At 36.6% G+C, this 20,281-nt stretch overlaps 1 protein-coding gene across 1 annotated transcript in view; it reads right to left on the bottom strand.

The window, feature by feature from the left end:
• Positions 1 to 18,421, bottom strand: part of COL5A2 (collagen type V alpha 2 chain) — a 167,043-nt gene extending 148,622 nt beyond the window's left edge. The window contains exon 1 of the mRNA XM_004385591.2: positions 18,049 to 18,421. Within this exon, the coding sequence (XP_004385648.1) occupies positions 18,049 to 18,145 (97 nt within the window). The 5' untranslated portion in view covers positions 18,146 to 18,421. The remainder of the gene's footprint in view (positions 1 to 18,048) is intronic.
• Between the last annotated feature and the right edge of the window lie 1,860 nt (positions 18,422 to 20,281).

Here is a 20,281-nt window from a genome sequence, read left to right as displayed (position 1 = left end):
AACAAAACAAAATAAAAATCTTCTTTTAACTCTACATCTTGTTCCAACTATGGTCCTAAATCTCTTCCCTTCTCAGCTCAGCTTCCTAATGGACAGAGAAAGAAAGAAAGAAAAAAACAAAGTCTATACCTGCTGTCTTCACTACTATTAATTACTGAATTTATAAATAAATTATCAACCAATAAATTGTCAAAGAAAATCAAGGCTCTAATAATAAATAAAACCTTTCCGCCTTCCACTCTATGGCCCAGAAACACTGAACTAGTTGTAGTTTCCTGCAAAACGATGCTAATTTTTACTTCTGAAAATTTCTTCATGTGCGTTCTTTTATGTTTGTTTTGTTTTCTGTCTGTAGATCATCCCCTTGCTCCTTTCGCCAGCCTCTTTTCTACTGGCGTCCATCATTTATGTCTTGGGGCTGTCTCCTCCGGGAAACTAACCTTTACACTCTCAGGGTGGGTTAGCTACTCCTTCTCTGCCTTTTTCGTTATATTTATTACACCATGTTATAATTATTCATATGTCTATTCCCCACATTACAGGTTCCTTAAAATCATGAATAGTGTCTTTGCGTTTCTATAGCCTGGCTGGAATCACAGTAAATAAAATAGATCAGGAATAACAGGTCTCTAGGTGGTATAAATGGTTTGCGCCTGTCTACTAATCTAAAGGTTGGTGATTCAAACCCACCCAGTGACACCATTGAAGAAAGCCGTGGTGACGTGATTCTGTAAAGGTTACAGACAAGAAAATCCTATGGAGTAGACTCCATAACATTAGTAGCCAATCAGAATACTTTGAAGTATATATTTTTATGAGGCCTTAGGCAAAAGGCACTATATACAGCTAACCTATACATAAAAGCTGTTTCCATTTTTTTAAGTTTAGTCTTACGTATATAAAAACTCAGGCCGGTTGAGTGACTAAATTAGGCAAAATTAAGATCTGATAACTGACTTTGAACCATCAAGATAAATCTGTTTTGCTTGAATTATCTATCACATACATTGACTGTGTGCCCACTATATACATAGTACTGGATCTGTATCAATGGCCTTTATCCTCCAGGTTCATATGATATAACTAAGAGATCGATGAGATTTATTAATAAGTAAGACTAAAACAACGGACAATACAGAAAAGGATCTATTAAGTGCTAAATGTGTCATAGAGAAAGTGCTCCAGTTTCAAGAAAAAAAAGATGTCTGGGATAATCGAAAAGATTTCAAAGAGGAGGGACATTAGACTTGTTCATGAATTTGAAGGATTTGGACGCATGAATGTGAAGATGGAATATAGATAAAGGACATAATAGAGTGAGAGCAGAGGAATGACTCTGCTCAGGCATCCCCTCCTCCCGATCAACCCTCCACCCCTCAGGCAGTATGGGTTAGGGATGCCTCCTACTGCTTCTCTAGTATAATCTGTTCACCTGTATCACAGCACAGACCACATGGTATTGTCCTTGATTTTACTTGTCCTCTAGATGATTAGCTCCTTGGGGGCAAGGATTAAATGCTTGTTTGTTTGTTTTTTCTGTAGCACCTGGCAAAGTGTTAATGAATGAAGTGATGAATAAATGAATAACGGAAACTACCTGCTGCATAGGTTACACAGCAGGATATAATCGCCTGTAGAGAAATTCCAACGGAAATCACTATCATTTCAGATGTGTCAGAGCACCGTTTCTGTCATAAAAAGTCAAATTTTTCAGAATCATGTAAACAAATTCTAATGTCACATAATTTTTATAATGGCTTTTAAGGATAGAACGGGGTTTATATAAGCCAAGGAAGTAAATTATTGTCAAGTGTTTTAAGATGACCAAGTACTTGAATTTTATTGAACAGTACTTTAAGCTAGAACCTGACAATTTTTTCCCACTAGAATTTTTTATTTGAACACAGAGTAAGCATCTATGGATAGTTTTTTTTTTTAAAAACCTCATCAAATTTTAATCCGACTATTCATCTGCTTGAAATAGACAACAGACTTCTTGTAAAGACATAAAAAATCTTGTTTCAACTCAGAACGCCTGGATGCAACTTTCTAGCAGGACTTGGGGACATAGATGTTTGCCAGACTCAGTCAGTATTAGTGAGTGAGGGAAACAGAGGAAAGAAACACAGAAATGGAGTCTCTTTTTTCCCAGCATGTTCCAAAAAGTTCTGTGTTCAAGAAATGCCAACAGACTAAATCAAACCTTTTAAAAGTTCAGACTAAACAATGACATATCTCCCACCAAACACTATTACAAGGAAAAATAAATAATGAAGAACAAGTATGTCAATTCTGTGACTTCCTCAGGTAAAAACCTATATATAGCATTGTAGTTCTTTTTTTTTTTTTAATTCTGGGTGGATTATCAGTTTACTTGTTTGTTAGGGAATGTAAGCAGTAAAGACAGAGCACTGCAAAGAAATCCATCAGCTACGAGGGCCAGAGTCTAGGAAGGCATGCCATTAAACACGGGCCCCCATCCCACCAAAAGCATTTAGTGGACACTGAATCTTGTGGTTCTAATAGTGTAACACAATACATGCTACATCTATATGTTTTTTTCTCTAATTGGAAAATTCAAAACGAATCTGAAATCTACAAAATTTGATGCCTGTGAATTTTTTCACAACCATCATCTTTCATTTACCGTGTTGCTGTTGTGTGGCGTTGAACTGGTTCCCACTCATGGTGATCCTATATGACAGGGAAGAACTGTCTGTAGGGTTTCCTGGCCTATAATCTTTATGGGAGCAGATGCCAGGTCTTTTCTCCTGTGGAGCTGCGGAGTGGGTTTGAACTGCTGACCTTTCAGTTCACAGCTGAGCACTTAATCACGAAGCCACCAGGACTGATTTCATCTACCGTAATGCCTAGAAAATTGTTTATAAAGTCATTCACTGAAAAGTAGATCACTTTACAAAGTTATAAATTGGGAGTTGTGTTCCTTAAGTGAGTCATAGTTAGGGAAATCACAATAAGCTTAGATAAAACTTCAAACCCTATTTTAAAAATATAAAAATACATTATCCGCAGAGATTATGCATGATGCTTCAATCTACCAAAACATGTACATGAAAATCTCTGCAATATTGTACCATAAATCTAAACTATTCGAATTAGCTTCATGTTAATTTTTTATAGTCACAGACTTTCAGAGTAGGACTCGACCCTGGATAATATATTACATGTCATATAAAGGAGGGAACTGAGGTCCAGAGGGTTTAAGTAACTTTCACACAAAATCACCAAGTGAGCTTATGACAGAGCTGCAATTAGAATGCAGATTGTCTGTGTCCTGGTCCAATTTTAATTTAGAAGCTTTTCTTTAAAATTATTTCAACAATTCATTTCATGAAAAAAATAACAGTCTATTTAGTTGAGGCCCTCATCACTCTAACTGCATATTTCTTCCTGGACAAGTAGAGGGTCTTAAAATATACCAGAAACTAGACAGGCCTGAGGGATGATGGGACCTTGTCTAACCACTTGGCTCAGATCGCTGTGGATATTTGTCACCAGTTTAAACTTCTAGCTCAAAGTCACCTTTGGACTGAGGGAAACAGGATACCATGCCACAAACAGGGACTTAGAGCTTGACTTTGATTTTGAGGCAGGCTTCCTGTTGAGAGATGAATAGGGAAAAAGTGACAACAATAGTGGATCCAGCCGTCTGCCAGGAAGCTACATTTTTGCTTATAGAGACACTGCAAAGAGTCATTTATATTAGAAAAATCACGTTTTGTTTTTCCATCTGTTCTGATTATTTTCAAGTCAAAGCCTATATTCTTATGTTTTCCTATTTAATTCCTATGTTGGGGCTCTGAGAGATTTTGTAGCTAGTTATATAAACAGGCTATTTTACTTTCCTCAGTTCAAGGTTTTAAATTTTGAAGAGGAAAAAAAAACTTTGTTTTCTTTTCGTTTCTCTGAAGAGTCTTACAGTCCTCCAGATTATTAACATCAGCATTTACCTAAAAGATCAACTTTTCTTTGCATTTAGTTAATTGCTCATCACAGTAAAGGCATGCTAATATAATAATATCTTCAACTGACACAACATTGCCACATGTATTATGATTTCTTATTTTGAAAGTGTGAAACAGAAAAATAAAAAACATTATCTCTATTTCATAAATGAGGAAACTGAGGCCTGACACATTAAATGACTTACCTAAGGTCACCCAATTTATAAGGAAAGAGTCAGGACTTTATTCTAGTCTTCTGTCTCGAGACCCATATTATCTTGATCTATTGCCATATTAAATTACAAGTAGAAGTTGAGTTAGCTCAAAAAGCTCCTTATTCTTTGTTGACTCCTCAGGCAGAGGTGCATGCTAACCCTCACAAAAACATTATCCCAGGCTTTAAATAAGCCTATCCTGACATCAGCAAAATATTAAGAAGGTAAACGTATGTTTTGTGTATTGAGCAGTTTCACTTTTCTCAGATAGCACCACTTGATCCAAATGTGAAAAACAATTAGTTAAAAGAATAAGATTAAATGGTAAATATACTGGTTCATAATATGCATCCCAACACCAAAGAATACCAAAAACTTTCAGGTTTTTTGCTGGTTTGCTTTTTCTAACCGTTTGTGAGTAATCAGGAGTTGAGCATGCCCTGGCCCAAAAGAAAAAAATAAAATAAATAAAAATTTATTTTTGCAATTTCAAAACCTCCCAATTATACTTGTCCCTCCATCCTGTCCCAGGTGCCTAGGATTCACTAGTCCCCCCTTTCTCTTATCAGAATTTAGTAACTGGGAATCATCTGATAAAACATATTTTGGTTATGGAGAAAATAATCTTTAATGGTACAATTAGGAAATCTAAAAGTACTAAAAATAGCCATATTTTTTCAGTGTCTAGAAACTGCCAAGCAATTTAATTCAGCACTTCAATATGCAGACGGGGTAACTAAATCTCAAAGAAGATCAATAACTTGCCCAAGGTCAGAAAGCTAGCAAGTGGCAAAGTCAAGGACTCAAACGTGAGGCTCCAAAAACATTTTCTTTGAAAGTAAATGGGAAAGAAGAAGCTCTAAATATAGGAATTGCTAATTGTGAAAAGCTCTAAATGTATAAAAGCAATAATAGCTGGGAACTGAGAGAATTTCCTAGAATTGGAAAAATTTCACTGCTGAGTCATTGTTCTGCTCCTACTGCCTGTAGACCTAATTGACAGAATATATGTTTCTAGCACAAAAAAACAGAGATATAATATTGTGGTATAATTTTTAATTTATTTTGAAAATGACTATATTTTAGGAATACAGGAGAAAAAGAGAAATTCAGAAAGATCAAAGAATAAAAATTAAGAAATGTCACAAAGTGCCCAACCTCCTGAAAGTCTCAAAATAAATTCCACAAGACATGATATAGGTATGGTCATACCAAAGTAGCATGGAGCCTTACATTTATTGTATTTCAAAGAGGCTATCCGAGCCAACCATCAATTGGTATTGCTTGCGTAGCCTCAGAGAATCCATCTTCCCGTGGATTTATGCCTTCCACACAATCTCTCTTGTTTGCCACATTCTGCTGATTGCCACAGAAGCATAAGGTTCTACTCAAGTGTGACTTTCAATGTGCTGTTGAAGGTTTACAGTGAGAAAAGACAGATTGGATTAAAAAAAATAAATAAAAATGACCTAATGCAGAAAAGGGAAGGCACTGCAGTCAGGGAATGAAGAAATCACCCACTCTGAAATGGTTCCAGAGAATTTTTCATTTGGGGAAGTATCTCCCTAAAATTGAGTTGTCCATGTTTTGTCACTGGACATAGACAATACAGTAATCATACGGTTCTATCCTAAAGAAACTCAAAAGTTTTCTTTAGAAACAATGGGAATCTGATGGGTAAATTTCAGTTTCAACTATACTACCAGCAACTTTCAGTTTCTATTAGCATAGACTTGATGTGATTCTAATGTTTACAATTGTGAAATCCTCTGTGGACAAGGGCAGAATGTCTATGACTTATATTTCATCCTCCTATAGTGTTAGCAAGGAGCCCTGATGGTGCAGTGGCTAAGCACTCAGCTGCTAACCGAAAGATCGGTGGTTCGAAACCACCAGCCTCTCTGTGGGATAAAGATGTGGCAGTTTGCTTCCTTAAAGATTACAGCCTTGGAAACCCTTTGGGGCAGTTCTTCTCTGTCTTATAGAGTCGCTAGGAGTTGGAATCAATTCGACGGCAATGGGTTTTAGTATTGTGTAAGCTACAGAGTCCATCTGTGATACTGGAGTCTCACCCAGAGCCACTACAACAGCTGATTTTCATGGCCAGAGAATATTCAGAAAAGAATCTTAAAAGGAAATGTCCTTGCTTTGCAGTGCAAAGTTTGTATTACAAAATAAACAATTATAAAATAAACAAAAATAGTATTACATGTGCTTTAGAATAATAACTACAGAGGCCACATGGCGTGTATAGTTCTCTATCGAGAAAGAATGAATAGGACATTGAACAGGTAGATTTTAATAGGAGCTTCAGCCTGAAGGAAAAGTCTAATTTAAAGCAAAATTTAAGAAGATGACATCCATGTGGAGCTGTAGTGTGAGATGCTGGGGAAGCAAGGACGACCTCAGAGTCATGAGTGCCTTTCCTTCCAAGAGAAAGGAGGTTGAAAGTATATTTCCCTAAACAAACAAATAAAACAACCTTCATCTATTTCAAAAATGTTTTGTCAGAACTGGACCTGCTCTTCATCCTAGGACTTTAGCAACATGGCACCCAAGGATAGGTGTAGAAGGGGCACAAAGTACCTCAGGTGGGCTGTACCTTTGTTAAGTTTATGAAATATACTTATTTTTATGCTGAATATACTAAAATGCCATAAAACATACTAATTTAATTTTATTTCATCACTCTCCATGTACCCAAATACAAACACCTTCAATGGAACTTTGAGTCTATTCATTGATTTATCTCTGTAGTTGCTTCTCAGCCAAATACAGTTTAGTTTTACTCTGCTTAAAGGAGAAAAACAGAGGCCATAAACAAAAACATGCCAAATCTAATCAGCAGAGTCCGAACTACTAAGATTAAGGGAAAGTGGAAAGGGGTTGGGGAGAGAAAAGAGATTTTTTTTCTGAACGCCCAGAAAGACATCACACTTTCAGGCCATTAAGGATTGAACACAAGCTTCTTGACAGAATTTTTAGTGTTCTCCATTCATTGGCTTCAAGTCCACTGAATGTTTCTTGGCTCTTTTTTTCTCCCCAGTACAAATTCATGTAAAAGAAAATTATTATATAAATATCACTTAATGCCTTGGAATGGCCAGTGCCCTCTGCACCCTCAGATAAAAGTAGAGGGCATCTTTGATGAAATTTTAGAGATTAAGTTATGTAGCCCAAGACTAGAAAATGAGGAGCTTCTTCCTTGGAGTTCCTCTTCCTATTGTAATCAGTTAACCTCACTGTCCATCAGTCCGCCCCCCTGAAAATTCTGGCTGAAATTTAGCACTAATGTGAGAAACATGATGCTCTGAACTAAATTGTGACTCCTCATTTCTTCAGTGTAAAGACTGTGAAAGAATGAGAAAGAAAAAGCTTACAACACTTTCAAACTAGCATAAATGAATCTACAATGCGCTTCAACCTCAGGGCCAAAAATAAGCAGATTGTTCCTATTTAAGATAAATGGAACTATCAAATCTCTGTAAAGAAATTGTATTCACTGTGGGAACCATCCGTATTTTTAGAATTCCATAATGAAAAAAATCTAAAGCTAAAGGCCCCAGAATGACCATGTTAAATAACATAGATTTAATTAAAGAATTTCATAGCTATAAATTATCTGGTAAAATTCCAAGTGCATCCCTCCTTCCAAGATAAACCCATCATTTCTTCTTTTTTTTTTTTTAAGTTTGAAAAACTTGAAGAAAGAAAAGTATAGCAAAGTAAGGAAATGGTGAGTATGAACGATATGCCTCCATTGCAACCAGCCTCTGCTTTCTGGAGTCCATTTCACAATAATCTCCTGGGAGTGAAGTAATCTAAGTGCCTTCGGAAATTGAACAGACTTGCTGCAAAGTCTGGGAAAAGATGGTCACCCCCAATACTGTATCCAAGTCATCCTCGGAGCTGCCTTGTAAATCCCTGTGCAGTGAAGCAACTGTTCTCATTCCAAATGCAACCCAGAGCAACAGAGAATGGAAAATAAGTTTCCAATTTTAAATAGAGACTTTTATGACTATCATATTTTCACAAAGTAAATTCAGACAGGGCTGGTAGACAGGCATGAAGTAGCACTGGGGCATGGAATGAATCATGTTGCCTTGCTCACACTCTGGGAACAATCACAGGGAACCAAGTATATGTGGGGGTGTGAAACAGGAGGGTGGAGAGTAACACTTTAAATCTCATGGTCGCTAGTCTTCAAAGGAAAGAAGTTTTTGTTTTCACTTTCTTTTGTTTTTTCTCATTAGGAAAACTACAAGAAGAAAAAATACAAAAAAAATACAAAAAAAAAAAAAAACCCAAATAAACAAACCCTCTATTTGATCAGTAAAAATTTTAAATGGGCTTAAAGGAGCTTATTAATACATAGATAATTATATTGATAAATTGTTAAAATGACCAGATTAGGATAGATAAGTTTCGCATTTTAAGTTTTACACTTAATTTTTATCTTTTGAGAACAAAAATTGTTTCTTTTATTTCTTCCATACAATCTAACGTCTTAGTTCTCACAATCACCCAATAAGCATTTGTTATTACTGCCATTATTATTAAACAGTAATGTAAGAATGATGTCAAGTACTACATATGGAGCTCCTACTATTTGTTGGGAGCCATGTTACTATGCAGGTGTTTTATATACTTGGTAGTCTTCATAATAATTATTTGAGGTAAATATTGTTATTTCAATTTTCCAGATAAAGAAACTAAGAGAAATCAAGAAAACCACCCAAGAATATGCAAATATTATTTGCAAAACTGTAATTTGAACTCAGTTTACTCATACATGAATGAATGAATAGTGGGAAGATAAAATGGATTGAGGATGACTACTCTGACAGGAACATGTAAACTGGATTCATGAGAGGACAGTTTAGAGTAAGGGAGGCCTAGGGAGAAGCCCTGATGACCACAGTGATTTAGACTGGACTGAGGCGGGAATGCATCTAGTATGTCTAATAATTAAGTCTATATTATGTACTAACAACATCTAGACAAGAAAGCAGTAGATAATATGATATGGTATATTCCATGCATGGGAGAGGTGTGCTGAGTGTTCTGAGAAATGAGCATGTAGCTCAGCTAATGAGGGGATGATAGGCCTGAGTAGAATCCACAAAAAAACCTTTTGCCAGCTTGTCGATTTCAACTCATAGCAACTCTATAGGACTGAGTAGAACTGCCTCATAGGATTTCCAAGGAGCAGCTAGTGGATTCGAACTGCCAACCTTTTGGTCAGCAGCTAAGCACTTAACCACTGCGCCACCAGGGCTCCAGAGTCTGAAAAAGTAGAAGTTAAAAAAAAAAAAAGTGTATGTGTCTGTGTGTATGTGTGTCTGTAGTGGAGAGTTGGGAATTACAAGCAATTCCTTATTATTAGAATATCAAGTATTAGGCAGAGGATGACAGCTTATATAACTAAAATTCTAGAAACAAACTAGATCAGGGAGGATCTTGTATGCAATACTTAAGAGCTTGAACACTATTCTTTCTGCAGAAAGCCAATGGAAAACTTTAAGGAAGGTAGTGGCATGGTCAGATTTTAGTTTTATATTGCAACAGAAGTGGCACAAAAGGGGGACTATGTATATGGGGATGGGGAGTGGCTACATGGGAAGCAAGGAGACAAATTCAGATCCTATTGCACTAGTCTAAAGATAGATGATGAGGGCCTTAACTGTGGCGTTTGTAATAAAGATAAGTAAAGCTGGAGAAGCAGTAAATTAAAGAAGTACTTATAGGTAAAAAGGTAGAACTTAGTGATTGACTGGAATTTTGCTTGAATGACCAAGTGGGATGATGTTGCCATTAACTGAAATAAGAAATACAGAAGAAAGATGATCTAATCTTGGAGAGAAGATAATGAGTTCAGTTTTGGTATATTGACTTTGAAGTGACCATCCAATAGGCAGTTGGTTATATACCTGTTAGAGACAGAGATGTGAGAATTATCTCAAATACAGATGTTAAGCAAAACCCTGAGAATGAATAAGATTCCTAGATGATCTAGAGAGAGAGAATCGGTGAACTAAATGCTTTGGGGGGAAAAAGTGCTAAGGCAGAAAGGAGGAAAAGGAGTCCATGAATGAAGCTGAGAGGAAAAGGTTGGGGAGGTGGAGGAGAAGCTTCAGAGAGTAGCATTTCAGAAAAGTTGGAGTGCTGGTTGATGGTATCTAATAAAGCAGAAAGGCCCGATGAGGTAAAAGGGACCCACTGGAATATCACACATTTGAGTCCTCATCTTCGTAGACCAGCTTAAGTGGGATGGCAGGGGCAAAGGTCAGCGTGCAGTAGGCTGAGTGAGGGCATGGGAAGCTGTAACAGAAAACCGGACTGCTTCTTTAAAGCAACTGGGCTAAGAAGGAAAGGGAGGGTGGGAGTGAGAGGCGGGCACTGGGGGAGAGCTGAGCCTGATTACAGGCTAAGTGGAAAGAGTCAATAGAAAAGGAGGTGGTATAAGTTATAGAAGAGAGGGCATAATTGAGGGAGCCAGATCCCCAAAGAGGTGGAGAACAAACAAAATACAGAAGAATAAATCCAGAAGCTGCTTCAAAACAAATTCAAAGATTTGGTGAAAGTCCACAATACACCACTAGTGTTTGTCTCTGTGATGACTGAAATACAATTACGATATCACTTTCTGTGTCTCATAAAGACTCAACGAATTGCCTTCAAGTAAATTTCTCAACTGATCCTTCTAATAGTCCCATCAAATTGACAGGGGAATTGTACTATTTCTCTGATAGTTCGGATAAGGACACTAAGTCTCACTGAGGTGAGAAGACTCTTTGTGGGTTACCCAACTGCTAAATAGCAGAGCGGGACCAGAACCCAGGTGTTTTCTCACAGGATGGCTGGGCCAGAGTTTGTTTTGCTGATTGAAAAAACAAGCTACAACAAGTCTATAGTGCTTATGTTGCAACCAATGTTTCCATTGAGAATGTACTTTGTTGTCATTTTAAAACTGAACTAACAACTCATGTATGACCTTAGGCATTGAAGTATTGGACTCCTCAAATGTAAATGAATCTAAATGAAATGACTGAGAAGAGGCCCAAAAATAAAAAACAAAGTAACTGTGAGACTGCCTTTCCTCCTTCTCAGATATAAATTTAAAAAAAACAAAAAACATGTCAACATTTGTTTGCCAGATGGCTATAGGGACAGAGTGCCATTAATTTATTAATATTGCTAATGTTTCTGCCTTCTCTGTGAAAGTTATGATGCAGATAAGGTAAATATTACTCTTTTGGAATTGCCCTGATACAATGTTCCTAAAAGTATATATTCAGTATAAGATGGAACATCTTGATTTCTTTCCAAGGGTTTAGTTTTAAACATATCGAAAATGAATAAATAAAAACACCAATGTTGCCAATGTGGTCACACTTTTAAGGCAAAAATTTCCATAGGATAGACTGTCCCCTTCTATGTGAATACCGAGAGTAGATGCAGCTTTACATAAAGCTTAGATGAAATAGATACAAAATCACATAAAATGTATACGAAAAGAAATTTAGATGAAAAGTAATTGTCAGTATTTTCCAAACAATTCCACTCTGACTCAAAAAACTTTTTTCAAGCTGTGATTTTATGGTTATAGGAAAATTTCAAAGACCTTCTATTTATTTATTAGCAAATTAATATAATGTCTCATGGCATATCTTTAATGAATATTCTAGTTCCATGGATATAAGCTCTATGAAATAATAAAAATTATTTGCAAATCAAAGGATACCATTTAACTTTAAGATAGATCTATCTTATATAAGCTTGACAACTTGCCCAAATTTATGCACTAAATCAATTAATAATTATCAATTTTAGTCTATATCTCCTACCATTACTATATTCTCTCACATGTTTAAGTGGAGACCTGCAGGTACAGTGGTTAAGAGCTACGGCTGCTAACCAAAAGGTCAGCAGTTCAAATCCACCAGCCGCTCCTTGGAAACCCTGTGGGGCAGTTCTACTCTGTCCAATAGGGTTGCTATGAGTTGGAATCAACTCGATGGCAATGGGTTTGATTTTGTGGGTTTTTTTCTCATACATATATAAAGCCAAAGTTTTCAATGCTGTGATCTCAAAGTAAAAAACATCAAGTCAAATAATTAAGACCAAGTGATGACATATGAATTATTCTTCAACCCAAAGCAAACTGCTTTATTATTCTTTGGCCACAGATTAATATATTTCAATATTGTAAGTCCCAAAGCTTCTTTTTCTGTGTTTGCCTCACATCCTGCATTATGTACATTTTTAAAATGATCAACACAATAAATTTCAGGCCGGCAGTGTAAAGAGCAGGAAGTAAAAAAGAAGAAGAATAGACAATGAAAAATAGATATTCTCCTGGAAATACATTTTAATAATGTGTGTCCTTTGCATAGTACAAGGATTCACCCAACCCACCATGAGGAAGATTAGAGTCTTGAGTTATTTTTCCATAAATGATGGTTTATTTGCAATGGTTTATCTACAGACTTTAATTAGGTTTTTTTGGGAGTGAAAGGAATAACTAGAATAGCAAGTTGTTATTAAAGTCACAGTGTGTAGTCTTGGAACACAGAAGCCAACTGGTCCACATCAAGATCAAAGAGAGCTAGGCAGAGATTTAATACAGTGATTCACCAATGTACCAGTGAACCAGAATCACCTGAAGACTTTTGAAAATATACAGATTCTCAGATTCCATCCTGAACCTACTAAGTCAGGGTATTTAGGAAGGAGTAGAGGGGATAGAATCTATGTTGTTAACAGGTGATTCTTTACATAGCTAGCTCCACACTGATCTGTGGGTGGCTTACATTTTGTTTGTCAGTATGAAGAACTCACTATCTACCTCTCAATCTACCTATCTACACACATAAAGATACATTTTTCAAAATAAAACTTTAGTTCGAATATAAATTATATGCACTTCTAAATGTATCTGAAGAGAAAAAGGAAGCAAAGAAAATGCAGCCTAATAGTTAAGTGCCACCCACTGTTGTTGGCTTCATACTCTACTCAGAAATCAACAATAACCAAGGTGGATCTGGTCACTCAACTGCGTTCTGGCAAAAGCGGATGACACTTATGCTCCCTGTAGCCAGGGCTGCAGCTGTCTCCTAATAGCCATTCTTCCTTTTATCCTCTGTAACAGATTGCTGATATTTAGTAGGGTACATTATCAGTGTCTTCCACCTAAAAGATTATATTCTAAGTCTCCCTCGCAGCTTTGTGTGATCATATGAATAAATTACGGCCAACTACAAGTAAGTTGAAATTTTATGAAGGATTAAAAGTCTCCTTTAAAAAAAAAATGGGCGAACAGCCTTTATCTCCCTTCCTCCATCCAGATGCCTGGAAAGTAGAAATGATGGCTAGAGCTCCAGTAACCCTATACCAAAAAACCAAACCCATTGCCGTCAAGTCAATTCTGACTCATAGTGATCCTATAGGAGAGAATAGAACTGCCCCACAGGGTTTCCAAAGAGCAGCTGGTAGATTTGAACTGCTGACCTTTTGGTTAGCAGCCAAACACTTAACCACTATGCCATGAGGGCTCCAGTAACCCTATAGGATCAGAAAATCAAGGACCATACCCTAAAGATATAGGAGTGGAGATGGAAAGAATCGAAGTCCCTCATGACTTTGTGTAGCCAATCTGCCATCCCTTCACTGCCTACCTAAAAGCTTCTTTACATAAGAAAAAAAGAAATCTCCTATTTTGTTTATTGCATCCTGCTATATACAGCTGAACCTAATGTAAAATATCTACTATCAAAAAATAAAACAACAAAAAAAATTCTGTATATCCTACAAGGGCGAGCAGTAGTGAATTTGAAACTTAATTTAGGAGTGAACAAATACTTTAAGCTATGTATTTATATTCTGTACAACTTTTAAAATGATCCCATCCAAATTCTGCTGAGTGTTAAACACCCACATCTTTGTATTTGTATTTTAGCAGTGAGATAAACAGCAGACCCAACATAACAAAAATGCATGAGACCATGGTGTAGAACAGACTCTGAACCACTCATCTCTTAGTAATCTCAAGTTGGTTTGTGTGAAACTATTGCCCTGAGAAAATCTTTAAACCTTAAACCAAAAATATGTCCTAAAGTCTTCTTAAAACTAAACATAGTTTAGCTTAGCTAGTAAAGAATGTCTGCCTTGAGCATTGTGCTCTTTTAAGATCTATTTATATGGGATCAAACTTCAAACTGACAACAGCAACTTGAAAGATTAGATAGGAAACTTAGGGGGCAGTGAGTTTATGTTAATGGCGGAGGAACAATTCAGAAAAGGAGAGTGAGAATGATTGCACAACTCGAAGAATGTAATCAATGTCACTGAATTGTACATGTAGAGATTGTTGAATCTGTTTATGTTCTATTGTGTATATTCTCATCAACAACAAAAATAAAATAAATTATATATAAAAAAAGAGTTGGTTTGGGTCCAGGACATCAGTGTAGGAATATGAAATGAGGATTGCAAATTTATGGCCCAGGGGCCAATTTGGCCAACAGATATATTTTGTTTGGCTTATACAATGCTTTCTTAAAACATCAAGCTTGAATGCCTTGATGTGGGCGTGCATCTTCAGTTCTCCACAGGCCCCATCATCCCCTGTTGATGTAAAAACACTCTTACTTCACTTGTTTATGTTACCTACCATCATGTGATTTTGTCATCTTAATTCCCTTGATTTATTTACTTAATAGTTTCATCTAACGTTATCCCAACTCCAGAAATTTCTCCTTTTGTTTCCTTATAAACTTGATAATCAAATCTGTTCTTAGATGGTGCCCGGCTACCACCAATGCCTGCCCTGACAGGGAACACAACAGAGAGTCCCTGACAGAGCAGGAGAAAAGTGGGTACAGAACTCAAATTCTAGTAAAAAGACCAGACTTACTGGTTTGATTGACACTGGAGGGACCCCGCAAGACCTGGCCCCCGGACTCTCTGTTAGCCCAAAACTAAAACCATCCCAAGGCCAACTCTTCAGACAAGGATTAGACTGGACTATGGGACATAAAATGACACTGGTGAAGAGAGTGCTTCTTAGCTCAAGTAGATAGATACATGAGACTAAATGGGCAGCTCCTGTCCGGAGGTGAGATGAGAAGGCAGAGAGGGTCAGGAGCTGGTTGAATGGACACGGGAAATCTGGGGTGGAAAGGAGGAGTGTGCTGTCACAGCATGGGGAGAGCAACTAGGGACACATAACAATGTGTATAAATTTTTGTATGAGAAACTAACTTGAATTGTAAACTTTCACTTAAAGCACAACAAAAAAAGGCGAAAAAATCAAATCAGTTCTTAAAATTAATTAAGTGGTAAGGTTTTAGGCTTAAAAGTTCTAAAACTTAATTTATTTACTTTTATCTCATCATTTATGTGAATTTCTATCGGGCAGGCAGTGTGTTTATGTTTTACATTTCTGGTAAATAACCATATTCAAACAGAGGGAAAATATACTTTTATGTAATGAAAGGAAAAAACACTTGTGAATATGTACTTACATGTGAGAACAGGTCTCTACATTTCCAAGGGGACATATTTATACAGAAAGTAAATACCACGTTATATAGCTTACATATAAGATAATGTAGTTATAGCTAAAAGTTGAAAAACATACTTGTTTTGCGTTTGTGCATTAGACATTTCCTTTGATTTTAGCATTTACCTAAGCTTGCTCTTCCAAAACTCAAAATCACATGGTGTTTCTAAATTCTGACATCTTTTTTAAGCTTGTGGCATGACTGAACACAGATATTAAAATATTGCCAAGTATCCATACACCATAAACTTAAACCAAAATATGCATAATAAGTAAATACAAGTTAAGTAGTTCTGAATATACTGGATTCTGGAAATCTTTTCTTTATTACCTTTAATTAGGGCCATAACTACTTTGTTTTGCTATTTAATTTTTATCACATATATTCTCTTAGGTTGGTTAATAAAATAGAGCAATTTATTTTTTTTACAATACATATGCAAGCAATTATACTTTTTCTATGAAATCTGCTGCTTGGAATTCCAGTTTCCAGGCCATTTGACTATACTGAGGGGAGGGAGATTGGCTTGAGATTGAAGACTTTTTTGCATCACGCATCACACTCCTAGCATTTATGTTAAATAATATTAAGGAAAATTAAACTCATGTTCATTTTTCAGAAACACCTATAGAGTAATTATAACTATTTGGTAAGTCTTGTAACATATAGGCTAGTCCATATACTTTATTAAACATTCCTTTCATTTATTCACATCTTCAATTATTTCAACACTTCATAAAAGTAAGTTGTTAATTTTAAAATAAATTAACAAGGAAAGTTGTATTAATTAAGCTTTAAGTTAAACTTGTTTTTTGTTTTAGTGAGGAAGAGGAATCAGCTGTTGCTTTTACAATAAAATTTTCTATTTCTATGGTAATTTTTTCTCCCCTTTCCTAACTTCTGTTTCCTATTTAATTGCATTCTCTGCCCTTCCAACAATGCATGTTTTCATGCCATTACAAAGAAACTTAAGAGTTTTTACCTTTTATAAATTGCCTAAATTTTTTTTTAATATAAAAATTTCCAAGATTCTAGGAAGTGCCTCCTCCATGGAACTCCTGACTGATTGTTGTGTATTTTTCCCCAGATTCTTATGTTCACTCTTTAAATGTTTCTAAAATGTGTGGTCCCTAGATTAATTTTATGAATATCTTTACAGCAAAGATACACAGAGATGGGTAGTAAAATACACACACACACACACACACACACACACACACTCACATTCGGAAGACAGAAACAGAAAAGTTTAACAAATATGTTAAGTTTTAAAAGCTTGAATCTGATGTTAAATAGTTATGAAAATCTATAATGGCCTATTACATAAGAGTACATATCTGTATTTCAAAGTTCAGCTCTACCACAAAAGTAAGGATTTAATAGTTGTGGAAATAATTTAAATATTTTCTTATATTCTAGATTAGCCATGCATTTTTGTTTAACCATACCATATAGTCCAACCCTGATATATGCAAATTACATAGCAAAAAATTTGGTAACCAGGCAATATTTGCCTTTAAAAAAATAAATAAAACTTGTGTCTAAGGGATAATACCCATACAATCACTCCATGGCCAAGAAGTTATATATAAGGCATGCTGATTTCCTGCCTTCGGCCACACAACCAAGAACCACCACTGTCCTGATAATCAAGTCAGTAGGGTGGGAAAATACCACTGCTTAAGAAATCTGGCTTCTATCAGTCTCTGCCATGGAAAAAGAAAAGAGACGGCCTCTCAGCAAGCAAAACTGATTTTAAGGTCATAAATAAAAATGAGAAAGAAGTGAAAGTCTGTAAAGAGAAAAGAAAGAAGAGACAAAGACAAAGCAAAATCAGAGCTATCAGAGTTGCTGCAGAGGTTTTTCTGAACAAAGAATTTTACGAAGCAGCTGAAGTTCAGTACAAAAAAGACTCCACCCTACCCAGATTCTACAGCGACTTTTCCTTGCTCTGAAAACTCCAGCCTACAGAGCAGAGCTCCTCAAACTAAAAGTCTCTTTCGTGCTCCGTTTTAAGTACTCTTTTTTTGTTTTAAGCTTCCCATTCTTAGGATAAAAAAAGGACTTATCCTAAGCTTTCCCAGAAATAGTTAGCTGTGCACTGTTTCCAAAGGCAGATATAGAAGCTCCGGATTTACAAACATCCCGATTGTCTTCAGAGCTGTTTCCCAGGTGCAAATCTGTCAGCCCCGTTCTCAACTTCAAACCAGAACCTCCTCTTTACTTTCTTCCCGAGGCTTAACATTCCACCTATCTCCCAAACCGTGCAATAAACACCGCAAGCAAAGCAAACAGCAAACTCACCATCCTCGCCTTCTTCCTGGGCTTTTATTGAGACAAATTGCCCTAATAAAACAGTAAGAATGAGGAGAGGTCTTGCTTCCACCCAGTTTGCCATCATGTCTAAATATTAGACATGTGGGTCCTCCTGAGAGTGAAAAGTAGAGTCTAAGGTTATTGTAGCACCATGAAGTCAGCTGCGGGCTCTTCTTTCAGCACCAGCCCCAGGGCAGACTCTGCAAGCCCTCTTTTTCAGCACCAGCTCTTGCACAGTCTGCGAAAACTTTTTTCAAGCGAAGCAGCTTTTAAATAGGAAGAATGCTGCCTCCACTTCTTTTCCTGCCCCTTTTCAGCTTGTTCAGGCTCATAACCATCCAGTGTCTGCCAAGCAACGGTCTGATTGATGGTAAACAACCAAATCAGAACATGCATCTCTGTGCTTTGAACTTTCTCTATTCCGTTTATGTTTTAAGCATAAATGGGGTTTAATAGTAGAACCATACTTTTACTTCTTTCTTTTCTTTTCTTTTTTTTTAAAGAAAGCCTGTTAGAAGGAAAGAATCCTATTCTCCATTCCCTGACCCTTCCCCCAGACATACACACCACACACACACACACTCCTTAACTTTTTCCCTGTAAGTGAAAGAGTTAGTAGGGAGAGAATACAGCCTTTTAGTCTAGTTTCTAGCATTTAGATAACTTGGGACTCTTCTGCCCACCTTAAATATTGAAAGGGTCGAATTTTAACCCTTTTTTACTAAAAAGGAAGCACTCTTGTCACTTTCCCAGCTTCTGTTTCTTTTCCCAAACTCTGGAAGGGAAAGTCCAGGTGAGAAAAGTGTTTTAGATAAACAAATTTGTGAATTATCAGCCTTTGAATTACAAAGATGGGTCCTCTCTATCTCTCCACATTTCTAGTTAAGGAGATGACTTCTGCAGGTCCTTCTTGTCCCAGAGAATTTTATTTATATAAAAAAGATAGTCTACTAAGCTAGTGAAGAGGAATGGGAAGTACATTGCGTTTGAATGCTGAAAACCTAGGTTCAAATACCAGCTGTGCCACTCACCAATTTTGTAAATGTACACAAAGTCCTCTGTCTCTGCACACTCCAGTTTTTCACTGGAAAAAAAGGGCTTTGCCCTGCACAGTATTCAGTGACACTAAAATGAGTAATGTATTATCAACTAAGTTCTAAATTGCAAAGAACTGTTAAAAAAAACAAAGATGCCACTTTCAGGACCAAGGTATGCCTGACCCAAGCCATCGTATTTTCAATCACCTCATATGCATGTGAAATCTGGACAAGGAATAAGGAAGACCAAAGAAGAATTCGTGCCTTTGAATTATGATGTTAGCAAAGAATATTGAATATATCATGGACTACAAAAGAACGAATAGATCTGTCTTGGAAGAAGTACAGCCAGAATGCTCCTTAGAAGCAAGGATGGCAAGACTTTGTCTCACACACTTTGGACATGTTACTAGGAGGGATCAGTCCCTGGAGAAGAACATCATGCTTGGTAAAGTAAAGGGTCAGGGAAAAAGGGAAAGTTCCTCAGCGAGATGGATCGACACAGTGGCTGCAACGATGGGCTCAAGCCCTCACAATGATTGTGAGGATGGCACAAAACCAGGCAGTGTTTCGTTCTGTTGTACGTAGGGTCGCTATGAGCCAGAACCAATTTGACAGCACCTAACAACAACAATAACAAATTTCAAGGAGCTAGGTAAAAGTAGATGGTGGTGTTTTTAGCCCTAAACCAGCTTTTCAGGGAATATGGTAGTCCCAGTTGCACATGCCTTTTAAGAGCAATATTCATGGACTTCTGTGCCACACTCATGCTTGCCAAGATCTCATAGTGCTCTACATAATGTAATACGTTTGCTACCTTGAGCCCACCTAGAGTCAGAATGAGTATATCTAGAGTATATCATTCCCAGCATACCACTCTACAATACAGGTGAGTAAACAGTGATCAGGTACCCTACACTGTGCTAAGCACTGGAGATAGTGAAACAAAAAAAAGTCAGAACGATGACCATTACCTTCAAGGAACATACATAGGAGCTAAGAAAAAAAAAAAAATGTGTGAAATAAAGAAATGTAATCCAGAATATATAAATATATGTTGGATGAAAATTATGAAGCCCAGTAAAAATGAATGGAGAGATCATTATCGGGTGAGATTAGTAAGACATAAGAGTATTATCACCTTTCTTAATAGGAGAAATCCAAGAAATTTTGATTTTTAATTT

Source organism: Trichechus manatus, unplaced genomic scaffold (genome assembly GCF_000243295.1).
Source record: "Trichechus manatus latirostris isolate Lorelei unplaced genomic scaffold, TriManLat1.0 scaffold00142, whole genome shotgun sequence".
Lineage (NCBI taxonomy): Eukaryota > Metazoa > Chordata > Mammalia > Sirenia > Trichechidae > Trichechus > Trichechus manatus.
The sequence above is the reverse complement of the archived record's forward strand: the minus strand, read 5'-3'. Positions and strand labels throughout refer to the sequence as shown.